This window comes from Tursiops truncatus, chromosome 1 (genome assembly GCF_011762595.2).
Source record: "Tursiops truncatus isolate mTurTru1 chromosome 1, mTurTru1.mat.Y, whole genome shotgun sequence".
In the NCBI taxonomy this organism is placed as follows: Eukaryota; Metazoa; Chordata; class Mammalia; order Artiodactyla; family Delphinidae; genus Tursiops; species Tursiops truncatus.
In genome coordinates, this window is record NC_047034.1 from 163,683,760 (window position 1) to 163,699,160 (window position 15,401).

General features: G+C 46.6%; 1 protein-coding gene across 6 annotated transcripts in view; it reads left to right on the forward strand.

Annotated features, from left to right (window-relative positions):
* The window catches only part of PAFAH2 (platelet activating factor acetylhydrolase 2), a 54,980-nt gene that overhangs the window by 24,283 nt on the left and 15,296 nt on the right, over positions 1-15,401 (forward strand). For all 6 annotated transcript variants that reach the window (XM_073793838.1, XM_073793835.1, XM_033840664.2 and 3 more), the window contains exons 5-10: positions 310-378; positions 760-901; positions 1,845-1,958; positions 6,069-6,160; positions 7,569-7,739; positions 10,236-10,390. In XM_073793838.1, the coding sequence (XP_073649939.1) occupies positions 310-378; positions 760-901; positions 1,845-1,958; positions 6,069-6,160; positions 7,569-7,739; positions 10,236-10,390 (743 nt within the window). The remainder of the gene's footprint in view (positions 1-309; positions 379-759; positions 902-1,844; positions 1,959-6,068; positions 6,161-7,568; positions 7,740-10,235; positions 10,391-15,401) is intronic.

A 15,401-nucleotide genomic window follows, 5' to 3' on the forward strand; every position in this document is an offset into this window, starting at 1 on the left:
ATAGACAATAAGAATGCAATTGTTTGAAGTAGCCAAACTATTGGGCTTGGGGGTGGAGGAGATGCGTCAGTGTATGGGGTTGAAAACCACGGTGGATTGACTTGCACATGCTCCCTGGAGGAGGACACTGGAGCCTTGGTGAGAGCAGGGGTATGCTGGCTGGAAAAAGCTGCTGGGCCAGGGCTGCTGCAAATGAAACTTCCTCCATTCCATTTGTTGAGATGGCTACTAGCAGAGCATGGTTGGACTAGGGGCTAAGGGTAGGCCATTCTTTTGATCACTTCTCTCGGTTCCTTCCTGGATCTTTAGGACACTGTATTCAGCCTTCTGCATGGAGCTGGCCTCCCATGGCTTTGTGGTTGCTGTACCAGAGCACAGGTGAGGGATGACAGTCACAGTGAACCATCATGGGTTGGGTGCCTGCAGTGGGCTAGGGTACAGGCTAGTTCCCTATAGATATATTATTTCTAGTCCTCACAACACTATGCAAGGTAGGGGTTATATTCATTTTAAAGGTGAGGAAACCAAGGTTCAAAGATGTTGAATAACTTGCTGAAAGTGACATAGCTGAATTGGGGTTCAAACCCAGGTCAGTCTCCAAAGTCCACATTTTTTTCTACTCCTATGTGTGCCCCCGATCTTTTTCCCTATTAGCTAAAGGATAAACTAGAATGTCTTGGCTGAAAAGGAGGATTTGGTAAAGGGGAGAAATAAGTCCAAGTGTCTTCTGGTTTCTCTCTGGTGGCACATGTATTGCAGGGATGGGTCAGCTGCAGCAACCTGTTTCTGCAAGCAGCCCCCAGAGGCGAACCAGCCCAACAGCGAGTCACTGGAGGAGGAATGGATCCCCCACCGTCAAATTGAGGAAGGGGAGAAGGAATTCCATGTTCGGAATTGCCAGGTAGGCTTATGCCAGTGGGGAGGGAGAGTAACTAAGCCTGTCCTCCCTATAAAACACTCACTAAGAAGACTTTGAACTAACCTCTCTTGAAATCTTGGTCATAGTGGTTCTGAGCTTGTCACATCAGAGAAATGAGGTATTAATCAAGACTCTTACAATTGCAAGTGACAGAAACCCAACTTAAGCTTGTTAGGCAAAAAAGAGAATTGGTTGGCTTATATAAGCAGACAAGGGAAGGGCAAGACTGCTAGTCCCAAATGCCATTGGGACTTGTTTTTCACTCTTATCTCTGTCCCTCTGCTGGTTGGTCTCATCTGCTAACTGGCTTACCTTATGAGGTTGCACATGTTTGCCCTCACCGTCTGAGGGAATAGGGCTGTTTTGGGGGTGTCCCCAGCTTCTACCCCAAGGTGCAAGATGAAAAATCCTGGATAGAGACTCCGAGGCTGGGGAGAAGTACCAAAATACAAAGTTCCCATCCGAAATACATTGCTAAATTTTTGGGGAGAGGGGCAATCCTCAAAAGTCAGGGTTAACAGGAGAAGTAAGGGCAGGTGAGTGCTAGGCAGACAAAAACAATAGACATGTGCTATAAGTGGGCAAGTGGAATCCAGTACTGGGTTGATGATAGGAACGCTTTTGTGTCCTTTTGTTGTCAGAGTGCTTTCATCTGGCACACTGTATACCCATATTATAGCCCTGTGTACCACGGGTAGGTAGGTAGAGTCTGAACAGCAGGGCTGACTTCGTTGTGCTCTTAGGTGGTGCTTACATGTGTGGCTGTGAGGGAGCTAAGCCTTTCTCAGGGTGTGGGGACCACAGTGCTGGATGAGATGTGCGTGGGCACGTCATCTCTGCGTTCTTCCTCGGCTCTGTAGGGGAGCGAGATCCCCGCTGGATGGTTGTGCAGTATTCCAGCTCCCACTGGCACTGTCTCTTGCAGGTGCATCAGAGGGTAAGCGAGTGCCTGAGGGTGTTAACTGTCCTGCAAGAGGCCGCTGCTGGGCAGACTGTCCTCAACACCGTGCCTGGCGGGTTGGATCTGATGACCTTGAAGGTATGGCAGCAGTTGGTATGACCTGGAGCACATTTTATTCATCAAGACTTTCTTGCTTGCAAATAACAGAAGCCTAACTCAATAGCTTAAACCAAAAGAGAATTTATTGGCCCAACTAAGTAGGAAGACCAAAAGCAGATTGGCTTCAGGCCAGTATGGCTAGATCCAGGGTCTCAAACATTGTCATCAAAGTTCTGGCATTCTCTCCCTTCTCCTGGCTCAACTCCACTCTGTGTATATGGGCTTCATTCTCACCAGACTCTCTCCATTAGGCAAGAAAGGTGGTTGCTGGCATATTCCAAGCCTGCATCTCAACTCAGCTCCAGACCTAAAAGGAAAAGAAACTCTGGTAGCTTTCAGCAATCTGGAAAGGCCATGGCCTGCTTGGGTCACATGCCCCTTCTGGGCCAGTCACTGTGCCAGAGGGATAGGGTATTCTGGTTGGCCTGCCTACGTTATACACCCACTTCCGGGTCAGGGGAACTTGAGCACCAGGACTGACAGCCCCATGGGGCCGCATGGGTGAGGGAGTGATGGTTTGTTCCGCAAAGGAAGAGCTATGAAGCCGCATACAACGTGTGTTGTCTACTGCAGGCTCATTCCTGCCTTTAAAGGAATCCCAAGAATCCCCCAGGAGGAGAGAAACTGTCCCCCACATGGAATTTGGTGCCTATGAAGGCACATTTTCCTCCCCTATCCAGTCCTTTCCTCTGTAATTTCAAAAGTAGCTCAGGCTTTATTTAGAGGACCAAGAAATCACACAAAAGCATGAAGGAAAAAGAAACGGAATTTTTGGATATTTTGATGTTTGTACTTCCAGTTCTTTTAAGATGCATTTTTTAAAAAACAATAATGTTGGGCTTCCCTGGTGGCGCAGTGGTTGAGAGTCCGCCTGCCGATGCAGGGGACACGGGTTCGTGCCCCAGTCTGGGAAGATCCCACATGCCACGGAGCGGCTGGGCCCGTGAGCCATGGCCGCTGAGCCTGCGCGTCCGGAGCCTGTGCTCCGCAACGGGAGAGGCCACAACAGTGAGAGGCCCGCGTACCGCAAAAAAAGCAAAAAAACAATAATGTTACTATTTAATACAAGCTGTTTTGTGGCCCTATTCTTCATTTAGCAAAACAGTATGGGGGCCTTCCCTGGTGGTCCAGTGGTTGGCAATCCGCCTTCCAATGCAGGGGACGTGGGTTCGAGCCCTGGTCAGGGAACTTAGGATCCCACATGCCGCAGAGCAACTAAGCCTGCACGACACAACTAAGACCTGACGCAGCCAAATAAACAAAAACAAAACAAACAAAAAAAAACCAGTATGAATGTCACATGTCTTCTTATTCCAGTTAATATTTTTCTATGGCATGATTTTTTTTTTAGGAGTTTATTAATTAATTAATTTTTGCTGTGTTGGGTCTTCGTTTCTGTGCGAGGGCTTTCTCTAGTTGTGGCAAGCGGGGGCCACTCTTCATCGTGGTGCGCGGACCTCTCACTATCGCGGCCTCTCTTGTTGTGGAGCACAGGCTCCAGACGCGCAGGCTCAGTAGTTGTGGCTCATGGGCCTAGTTGCTCTGCGGCATGTGGGATCCTCCCAGACCAGGGCTCGAACCCGTGTCCCCTGCATTAGCAGGCAGATTCTCAACCACTGTGCCACCAGGGAAGCCCCTATGGCATGATTTTTAATAGCCATGTACTATTCCATTGTATGAGTGAGACTGGTATATACATATATATATAAATATATAATAATTACTCCTTTATGAGGACTTCCTATGATAAGAGCTCTTTTCACAAACATATGCATTGTTATCTCTTTACATAGAAAGAAACCAAGGATCTAAGAGGGTAAGTATCTGCCCAAGGTTACACAGCTAAGCAAGTGGTAGAGTGAAACCTTAATTTGGGGCTTTTTGCCTATGCAGTGTGCCCCAAAGCCTCTTTAGAAAATATCTTTTAAAGGCTCTGGAAAAGTCTTCCAGGAAGAAGCATCAGCCTGAATGGCCAAGAGGTAAGGCAGGACCTGAAATCTAGAGAGCTTTGCCCGCTATATGGTGTATGTCATCGGTCCCCACCGGATAAACAGGGCCAGGCACCACAGTTCAGGCCTGTGGTCCTGTGGGCCTGAGACAGACATCGGGGGATGGCGGGCTATGTGTAGTTGGATTAGTTAAGAGGCAGCCTTTTGGAGAAACACAGAATGAAAACAGCTAAGTGAATTTTCGTCTATCAGATTGAGCAAGATCCAAAAATTGATTACTCACCCTGTCGGCAAAGCTGTGGGGAAGTAGCCTCTGCTCCGTTGCCAGCGTGAGTGCAGATTGCCCCATGCAGGGCAGTTTGGCAATAGCTCTCAACAGCACGAATGCACTTAGTGTTTGACCCGGCAATGTCCAATTCTGGGAATTTATTTTACACATCCCTGCACACATGTAACATGATGTACGTACAAGGTTATTCGTCCCAGTGTTGTTTGTAATAACGAAAGATTGATAGTATCCTAAATGTTCACCCATAAGTGACCACAGCTGGTTTAATAGATTATGGAACAATGGATGTAGTATTTTGGATAATACTAATTGCTATAACACGTAAGCCCCAAATCTCAGTGGCTTAACAAAGAGAAATTTATTTCTCTCCCATATGATCCAGGCTCCCTTCTTCTAATCGCTCCACCCTCTTCCACCTGTGAAACCCAACTTCACCATGTACGTTAAGCCAGGAGTGGGAAAGAGCATGGAGGTTTGCATGGAAGAGTTTTTATAGACCATGCCTGTAAATGGAGATAATCACTTTCATATTCTATCACAAGACCACTATCGCTCACATCAAGTCACAAGGCCACATCTAACTGCTGGGAAATAGAGTCTAGCTGTGTGTCCAGGAAGAAGAACAGTTTTGGTGATCACTAGCTGTCTGTACCATGGTGAAATCAAATGTAGCTGTAAAAAAGAATAAGGAAGCTCTTTATGTACTAATATTATTATGTAAAAAAAGTAAGTTACAATATCACTCGTGTAAAAGGGGGGAAAGTATATATTCATGTTTACCTGTGTAGGCATAAGTAAGCTCTGCAAAGACGCAAGCAACTTACCTGTCTGGGTAGGGAGTGGGCACCTGTGTGGACAGGGAATAGGGTAGGTAGGAGACTTCTCTATATACTCCTGATTTTAGAGTTATGTAGATATATTAACTTATTAAAAAAGCTAACTTATTTGGATTGACCAATCCAAAGGTACTGAGCAAAGAGGGGAGAATTTAGATACAAAAACTTGGGATAGAAGTTGGGAAGAGCAAAGGACAACATGGGTTCAGGGCAGAGGCTGGGCAGCAAATCCTGGAGAGATTTTTTGAGCCCCTTAGGAGGCAGCTGCAGTGGTTTTTTATATAACCATGTCCTGAAGGCTTCTGGGGACAACCAGAAATAGATGCTTGCAGAGCACGTTAGAGCGAGCAGGCTCACTTTGCTAGATAAAAGTCAGGACAGATGTCAGAGGAAGTAGAACCTGAATTGGTTTTGGTACAAGCAGTCCTTGCTTCAGAGCAAAGTGGAGGGGCAGTAGGAGCGCCCCCATTCTGTACTTGACTTGGAGCACGTGTCATCCATCCCTCTGGTTGGATTGGTTATAAGGCAAGGATCTAAATAAAGTGAATTCTTATTCTTTTTTTTTTTTTTGGCCGCACCATGCGGCTTGCGGGATTTTAGTTTCCTGACCAGGAATCAAGCCCTGGCCACCACAGTGAAAGCGCTGAGTCCTGATCACTGAACCTCCAGGTAATTCCTGAGAGTTCTTATTCTTAACGTGCTCTTATACTGTTAGGTCATATAATTTCTGTTTATTGATAGATATTTGAATATCTACCTCGTCCAGATATTATAGGTGGCAAGATTATTAAAATAAAGATGAGAAATGTGGTTTTCAGAATTCGTGCCTACAGAAGGCTGTTCAGTCCAGGGATGGCCTGACCCGTTGCTCTCCAGTGGGCAAGAGACGCTTAATACCGTGGTTTTGGAGGTCTCGCCCACTGTATTGTGTTTCTGCATCATTGTCTCACTGTTTCTTCCTCTTGCCCTTGAAGAGTTCCTAAAAATGCACCCCTGTGTTTCTGACCTTTCTCAGGGCAGCATTGACGTGAGCCGCGTGGCTGTAATGGGACATTCATTTGGAGGGGCCACAGCTATTCTGGCTTTGGCCAAGGAGACCCGATTTCGGTGAGTTTCCCAGTGATGCTGCTGTTAGCTCCACACACCATGCATTCATTCAGCATGTATTTTGTGCTAGGTACTGTTTTGGGAGGTGGGGATTCAGTGGTGAAGAAGAAAGCAAGGTCTCTGATTTCATGGAATTATGTTGCTGTGGGAGGAGACTAGCAAACAAGTAATCAAATCCCTGGCACCCAAGTGCAACAAAGAAAGTAAAATAGGCTAATAAGCTGGCGTATGTGGACGCTTCCTGGAGAAAGTGACATAAGCTAGACTCAAAGGCAAAGAAGCCAACCACATAAAGGTCTAGGAGAAGATCATTCTAGGCAGAGGGAACAGCTAAAGGCCCTGAGGTGGAAAGAAGCTTGCTGTTTCAGTGTGGAAGGACCATAGTGAGCGAGGGGGAAGCGATTCAAGGTGTAATCAGGGAGATAAACAGGGGCCCGCTCATGGGGCCTTCTGGCCAGAGTAAGGAAGTTAGATTTTATTCTGAGTATGACAGGAAACCACTGAAAGATTTTAAGTATAGAAAAATCTTATTTACATTTAAAAAGAGTGGGTTGTAGCAGGATAAGACTGGAAACAAGGAGGCTAAGTAGAAGGAGGCTATTTCAGAGTCAAGGTGAGAGATGAGGGATTTGCTTTAGGATGGAGGTAGTGGGATGGAGAGAAGTGAACGGAGTCAGGATGGGTTTTAGAATTTTCAGGACTTAGGTGAAGGAAAGAGAGGAATCAAGGTTTTTCATCTGTGTGCGCATCATTTGAGTGGAAGATGATTGTCCTTTATTGAGATGGAGGAGACTGGAGGAGCATTGGGGGTGGGGGATAGTAGGATGCTAATCTTAGGGCCTTAGTTTTGCCCTTGGTGACAGAGATTTCTGCTGGACAAACTGGCCATGACTTTGAGTTGTGGCAACAAGGAGGCTTTCCCTGACGTTCCTGCCACGTATGCTCTGGGCTTACTTAGCAGCTTGTGCAATCAGGACACTAAATTGTATTTTGCTACCCTGTGTGGTTCTATCTCCACTGCTATTCTGGGAGCTCCAGGAGAGCAACAACTGTGTCATTTATCTCTAGATCCACAGCCCAAGGCTAAGCGCATAGTAGGTACTTGATGAGGTGAATGAATGAGTGAGTAAATGAATGAAGTGCCATTCTGTGTGACTCAGGTCAGCTGCCTGAGAGTAGATCCAAGAGAAGGAGGAGGTCTGATCCTTGTTTTCAGAGAGTTTAAAAATCTAGAAGGATTTTTGGTGACAGGTAAAAGTGATCTCTATCCAAAATCCTAACTGAAGGGTATGGGCCCTGGTTCCCCTTCCTGGCTTTCTGAGCTTTTTACCCCACCGAAGGGAGAACTACCCTGATTGTTCTTGCTTGAGTTTCTACGTGCAGTTCCACGTGTCTGGTCCTGTTGCAGGTGTGCTGTGGCTCTGGATGCTTGGATGTTTCCTCTGGAACGTGACTTTTACCCCACGGCCCGAGGCCCTATATTTTTCATCAATGCTGAGAAATTCCAGACAATGGAGAGTGTCAACCTGATGAAGAAGATTTGTGCCCAGCATGATCAATCCAGGATCATAACTGTCCTGTGAGTAAACTCCAAGATCACGATCCCCAGTGGCCTCTCCATTTTCTGCTCAGCTGTGGCTCCCGTAATTTCCTCTAAATTATCCAGAAGTTCTACCCATGGATAGATACCTCCTGAATTTCAAAATCTTAATTCCTTTGGAATTTCATATCTGTCCTTCTTTAACACTTAGCTCTACCTACAGTGATTTATTCACTAGCTTATATGACTTTATGACAGGGTGTTATGGGATTATGTGTTAGAGAGGAAGAGTTGTGGGTCTGGGTGGACTCCAGGAATCTCTAATCTCATTTGGAAATTTTACTGAGTCTTTTGAAGGGTATGGATATAGTAGACCTTTGACACTCACAAGATGGATTTTTAGAGACCTTCATGAATACCTAAATTCAGGTATCTTCCATGAACCATCTATTCTCTGCCTGAGAGAAACCATATTCTCTTCACTTCCATCATCAACACTGTCAGATGGTTTGATTTTAGGAGGCATTTTTCACAGAGAGAAGATTTTGAGTGACTTTAAGAAATGAACTTTAGGGCTTCGCTGGTGGTGCAGTGGTTAAGAATCCACCTGCCAATGCAGGGGACACGGGTTCAAGCCCTGGTCCAGGAAGATCCCACATGCCGCGGAGCGACTAAGCCCGTGCACCACACCTACTGAGCCTGCACCTAGAGCCTGTGGGCCACAACTACTGAGCCCATGTGCCACAACTACTGAAGCCAACACGCCTAGAGCCCGTGCTCCACAAAAAAAGAAGCCACCGCAGTGAGAAGCCTGCACACTGCAACAAAGAGCAGCCCCTGTTCGCCACAACCAGAGAAAAGCCCACATGCAGCAACGAAGACCCAACACAGCCAAAAATAAAATAAATAAAATAAAATAAATAAATTTATTTAAAAAAAGAATGAACTTTACATAGGAAGTGGCTTAGAGCTACAGGTGCAGGACTAAAGTCTCACTGACAAGTCTCTGGCTTGGTCCTGCCCTGTACTTGAGCCAAATAGCCCACATGATTCAAGGATCCCAGGTCCTATTTCAGCGAAATGACAAGTAACTACATGTCATGGCCCTATGGACTCATTCAGGTGGTTGAAATGCCAGATCCAAAGCCCGGACCGCTAGGGGTCTGCTCAGTAGGCCATGGCTTCTTCCCTTGCCCATCTTGGCCCAGGCTGTCTTCCTTGGGGCCAGCCCCTCTCCTTTCATTTTGATTTCTTGGCAGCAGAGGACTGCTTGACAGTTTCCCTAAGCCATTCAGATCCAGGATAACTGTGACCTCTGGAGGGGAGGGAGAGCATTTGGGAAGGGGTACACAAAAACTGCAGATTTAGCTCTGTTTTTTTAATTTTAATAAATTTATTTTATTTATTTATTTTTGGCTGCATTGGGTCTTTGTTGCTGCACACAGGCTTTCTCTAGTTGTGGAGAGTGGGGACTATTCTTCGCTGCAGTGCACGTGCTTCACGTTGCGGTGGCTTCTCTTGTTGTGGAGTACAGGCTCTAGGCATGCGGACTTCAGTAGTTGTGGCACGTGGGCTCAGTAGTTATGGCTCACAGGCTCTGTAGCGCAGGGTCAGTAGTTGTGGCTCATGGGCTTAGTTGCTCCGTGGCATGTGGGATCTTCCGAGACCAGGGATCGAACCCATGTCCCCCGCATTGGCAGGTGGATTCTTAACCACTGCGCCACCAGGGAAGTCCCTGGATTTAACTCATGACGATATATTATTTCTTAAACTGAGTGCTGGATACGCAAGTATCCATTATATTTTTCTTTATACTTTCTCATGTACCTTAGATAATCCCTTTTAAAGTCAGTTTTTCTGCATGGTATCAAATAGAGTTTAACATTTAAATCTTCCTTCCCTCATTGAATTGACTAGTAAATTTAGTTATGAGTAATTTAGCTAGAAATGAACCTAGTGAGAATTTCACCTTCAAATTAAGTGCATTTGATGTCAAAGGACTTAAATTCTGATCCAGAAACACTCTTTTACAAGCACTTGCCCTAACTTTTCTGATTACTTAAAGGCAAGTTATTTCTTTTTCCTGTTTACTTTGTGTACAGTTCTGAGCTAAAGATGGAGCTGATAAGTTTTGTGAATGTTCAGAAGTCACTGGGTAAAAACCATGGGGTGACAGTTTATAATAACGTGGGAATGGCAGGTGCTGCAGACCTCGCCTCAATGCCCCATCCGCTGTCCAGCTGACTCTGCCTTTTCCCTGCATAGTCCGGCCTTATGGTCTAGGAGTTGAAGCAGCTTTGAAGCCAGGTATACCTCCTTTCAAATCCTAGCTCCATCCCTTACTAGCTGTGTGAACTTGGGCAGATCATTTCTCTCCTCTGGTCTGTCAAAGAGGAAAATACTTCCCTTGCAAGATTGTTGTGAAAATTAAGTGAGATAATGCATGTAAAGCACCTTGCACATTGTAGGTGCTTAAATATTTATGTGCCCTAGCCTCCAGAGCCCTACCAGATACTTGCTTTTCTTTTCTTTTAGTGGTTCTGTTCATTGGAGTCAAACTGACTTTGCTTTTATGGCTGGTAACTGGATTGCTAAATTCTTCTCCACTCAAACCCATGGGAGCTTGGACCCCTATAAATGTCAGGAGACGGTGGTGCAGGCCATGTTGGCCTTCCTGCAGAAGCACCTTGGTAAGGAGAGAACTGGGGCTCATGGGGCAGCTGGTGGGGGGGGGGGGGTCTCTTAGATTTCCCTGCACAGTGGTCTATACTGACATGTCTTGGATCAGTGAGATTTATGGCAAAATGTGAATGAAGGAGAGAGTTACATAGAATTCTAGAAAGAACACATAGCTGAAAGTTTGGAGATCCTGATTCTGTCTCTACCACCTGAATGACCTTGGCCTAGTCATTTAACTTTTCTGAGCCTTGGTTTCCTCATTGTAAATGGAACATTCACCTCTCTCTACTCCACTACCTCTGTTCTAACTCATTAGCACTCACCTTATCTGTGTTATGGAGGAGGTTATGACGATAGAAGATGGGCTAAATTGTGGAAGTGCTATTTAAAAAAAGAAAAAGCATAGAAGGATGATGACTAATGTCATAAAGTACAGGCCAGCAAATGGCCAGACCTGTAGAGGTCTTTGGTCCAGCCTCCCACCCAGAGAAGACATCCTCTCATATCTTCCCTGCTGTGAGGTCACGCAGCATGGAGAGTGCGCTGCTCTGAGGGTCAGCCCTCTCCGTCACAGGAAACTTCAGTAGTTTTAAGAATTGATATTCTAGTTAGGCTTTTTTTGGTTACAAGGACTAGAGATCCACTAATTTACCTCAAGAAGGAAGGAGAGTTTGTTTATGAGAGTACACCCGGCCAGGCAGGGAAGGGAAAAGTTAACAGGAACCGAGGTAGCTTGTAGGACTGACTCCTCTCTGTCTCTCTCTTGGGCTCAGTCTCTCTGTCTCTTCCTCTCCTGACATCTCGTTTCTCTTTGCTCCGGTCTGCATTTTTCCTCTTTCTGCTCTGTACTTTTACTCTTGCTGAGAGCATCTGCATATTCACTGTTTCTGCTTCCTTATCACTTCGGTTGGCTTGAACCCCTTGTGGCTTGTCCTCTCCCCTCGTGGCATCCTCTCGTCTTCCGCTCCCTCTGTTCACCACCATACTTCTGGGATTTCTTAGACCAGATTGCCAAGAGAAACAACTGGGTGGTACCAGCTCATCTTTACGGGCCAAAACACATTGTAGGCCACTGCCCAACACGGGCCCAGAGCTCTCTTGATCAGAGGTCCCTTTCTGATCCAGTCAGAATGGAGTAGGCTACCATTATCTGTGCAAGGCTGATCCCTCAGCAGGTGCTGGGCGGTAAGGCAGCTTCCTTCAGAAGGGAAGTTAGGTTTGACCTAACTCTAACCTAAGACCAAGATCTGAGTCTTTGTAACTCCTCCCCACTTGCCCTGGGTATGCCCTCAAGAGCTACCCCGAGAAGCCTCAGACCCCTGTACATGGCAGCTCTTTAGATATTTGAAGTCACCTATGGTGTCCTCTCTGAGTTTTCTGTTCATTAAGCTAAATGTGCCTGGTACCTCTACCTGTTCCCTGTGCAGTTTCCCATGGGGCCATTTATTTCCCCCTTTGGATGTGCTGTTTGTTGGTGTGCCTTTTAACATGTGCTGCCCTGACTTGAACACGACATGCCAGATGTGGTGTGGCCAGTGCCTGGTACAGCAGGACTGTCACCTCTGAGCTCTGGACCCTAGACTTCTCGTTGGATGGCCTGAGTGTATTAACCTTTCCACCAAGTGCCAACAAATCTGATTTGGATTGACTTTGCTTTTAAAATGTATCTGTCCTATTTCGAATATATTGACTTTTTGAACCTAAATTTACATTTTAATATTTATGCCTGTTCATTTCATCTTGCTCATCATGAGCCATTGTGCCAGCATGGGTTTAGAGCCTTTAGGGTTAATAGAGACCTTAGAGCATCATTCTTTTTTTTTTTTTTTTTTTTTTTTTGCGGTACGTGGGCCTCTCACTGTTGTGGTCTCTCCCGTTGCGGAGCACAGGCTCCGGACGTGCAGGCTCAGCGGCCATGGCTCACGGGCCCAGCCGCTCCGCAGCATGTGGGATCTTCCCGGACCGGGGCACGAACCCGTGTCCCCTGCACCAGCAGGCGGACTCTCAACCACTGCGCCACCAGGGAAGCCCTAGAGCATCATTCTTAGCACTTGGTAGGAGAGGAATGGATCCATGTCTCAAGACTTTAACGGGGCCTGATTACCCGGTGCTCAGCCCACTTTCCCTGTTTCCTCTTAGGCATCATATCATTAGGGAAGAGCTAAAGATGACAGGGGAGCCCACCATGGCATGATTGCTCTCCCTTGAGTAGCAATGTCCATCGAGCTAAGGTACTCACTATTGGAGACCAGCAGAAGATTAGGAGAGTCTTAGATTGTAGGAAGATTGTTGAGGACGTGCTTTATGCCAGGCCTTCTGCTAAGTACTTTGGTTAGGTTAGCATGTATAATCCTGCAGATGGCCCTTCCTGATGGGTGCTTTTATTATTAACTCCATTCTACAGACGAGGATACTAAAGCTTAGAAAATTTAAGTAATTCATCCAAGGTTATCTGCTGAGTAAGTGGCAAAACCCGAATGCCCCCTAGGCTGTCTGATTCGAAAGCCCAGGTGCTTCATTGCTGCACTGTTCTGGCAGTGGCTCTGCTGACCCAGGGATGCACTGAGTCTTCGGGAGACACAGAGGACAGGCCCTAACTCAGACGGAAGGGAAAGGACAGCTAGGAAAGGAGGCTCCCTAGACAAAACGATGCTTGTCTTTAATGTTAGAGATGAGTAACGCTCACTAGGCAGGGAGGGGCCAAGGGTCTTCTAGACAGAGGCACAAAGACTGGTGTGGGCTTGGTCAGTTTTGAGAAGCTGTGTTTAGTGTATCTGGAGTTCAGGATAGTGAATTGTTGGAAGATAAAGGTAGGGAAGTGGGCAGAAACCAGATCTAGAAGCCCATGTATTTGCTGAAATAAGTTTGAATTTTTAAAAAATTTATTTAATTTATTTTTTATTTATTTTTGGCTGCATTGGGTCTTCGTTGTTGCGTGCGGGCTTCCTCTAGTTGTGACGAGGGGGAGCTACTCTTCGTTGCGGTGCACGTGCTTCTCATTGCAGTGGCTTTTCTTGTTGTGGAGCACGGGCTCTAGGTGCACGGGCTTCAGTAGTTGTGGCTCGCGGGCTCTAGAGTGCAGGCTCAGTAGTTGTGGTGCACAGGCTTAGTTGCTCCATGGCATGTGGGATCTTCCCGGACCAGGGATCGAACCCATGTCCCCTACATTGGCAGGCGGATTCTTAACCACTGCACCACCAGGGAAGTCCCCTAAGTTTGAATTGGGCTGTGAGTGTCCTTGGTGGGTTCTAAGCAAGGGATTGTCATGATTAGACTTGTGTTTGTAGTCTGGGTGCATCATGGAGGATGGGTGAAATGGGGCAGGTTGAGAGCTGCCCAGCAAAGAGCCCAGCTAGGAGGCTCTTGCAGTATCCAAGTGATTAAGAGATAAGACAGTGAAAAAAGGCAAAGGCTCTCAGCTTGGGGTAATTAGTTTTGCAAAGAGAGAAAAGCTTTTTGGTGACCATTTCCCAGAGTACATTGTCACGTGGGAAACTAAAATAGATTGTAGGTGGCTCAGGTGAACTTCTCACCACTTCTAAAAAATACCTCTGAGAGCACATGTTCCACTGACACAGGGATTGTGTTACCTTCTGTTAAGAAGATTGGTGTTTCTTTCATATGAACTACATGCAGCTCCTGTCTCCAGCTACTCATCCTCCCTCCCACTCTCCTGGAAGACCATTTCACACCTTCTTCTTTCTCTTCAAAGCTCTAACACCTTCTCCCCCCATCCCGTCTCTCAGCTGCTTAACTTTGTCTCCCACTTCACTAAGAAAATGGAGGCAGTCAGTACCTCCTCAAATCCCAACGCTGCATCTACCTACCTTCTTCTTGCACATACTCAGCTTTCCGTCTGGTTCCTAGAGGTTCCTACTCAAGTTGTCTAACTGGGCCACCCCCTCCACCTGCACGGTGGATGCCACCCTCTTTGGTCTGCTCAGGATGATTGTGCCAGCAATTTTTTCCTCTTTACCTTAGATCATCAATTTTTCGCCTCTGCTGGTTTATTTCATGCTGAAATTTCTCTTGAAAAGAATCTGTCTTGACCCACACTTTGCCCCCCAGTTACCACTCTGTTTCCCTGTTCTTCGTGAAAGCAAACTCCTCACAAGAATGTCTTCACTTTCTCTGATTCTTCTCCTCCCGTTCTCTTTTTTTTAAATAAATTTTGGCTTGGAGACTTTTTTTTTTAAGAAGATCTTTGGGGTAGGAGTTTATTAATTAATTAATTTATTTTTGCTGTGTTGGGTCTTCGTTTCTGCACGAGGGCTTTCTCTAGTTGTGGCAAGCGGGGGCCACTCTTCATCGCGGTGCGCGGGCCTCTCACTGTCGCAGCCTCTCTTGTTGCGGAGCACAGGCTCCAGACGCGCAGGCTCAGTGGTTGTGGCTTATGGGCCTAATTGCTCTGCGGCATGTGGAATCTTCCCAGACCAGGGCTCGAACCTGTGTCCCCTGCATTAGCAGGCAGATTCCCAACCACTGCACCACCAGGGAAGCCCCCCATTCTCTCTTGAACCTACTCCAGTCAGCCTTTTGCATTCCCAGTCCTCCATGAAAACTGCCTTTGTCAAGGTCACCGGTGACCTTCACAGCACTAAATCCAGCGGTCACTTCTCATTCCTCACCTCACTGGAACCTCAGCAGCTGCTGACAGAGTTGGTGACGCCCTCCTCTGTGAAGCCCTGTCTTTACTTCCAAGACGTCCCCCTGTGATTTCCTCCCCTCTCAGTGTCTGCTCCTCCTCCATCTGCTTTGCTGCTTCTAGGACTCAGGGCTTGGACCGCTTCTCTGTATCTCCTCATGTCATCTAGTCTCATGGCTTTAAATGCCATGTCTGTGCTGACAACTCTCCAGTTTATGTCTCCAGTTTGATCTCGCCCATGAACATCAGATTTATATAACCCACTACTCAACATCTCGACTTCTTAGGGACATCACACACAAGAACAGCTTTCAACTGCAGTCTTTCCCTCCTCAGTTAATAGTAACTCCATCCTTCTAGTTACTCAAACCAAAGTC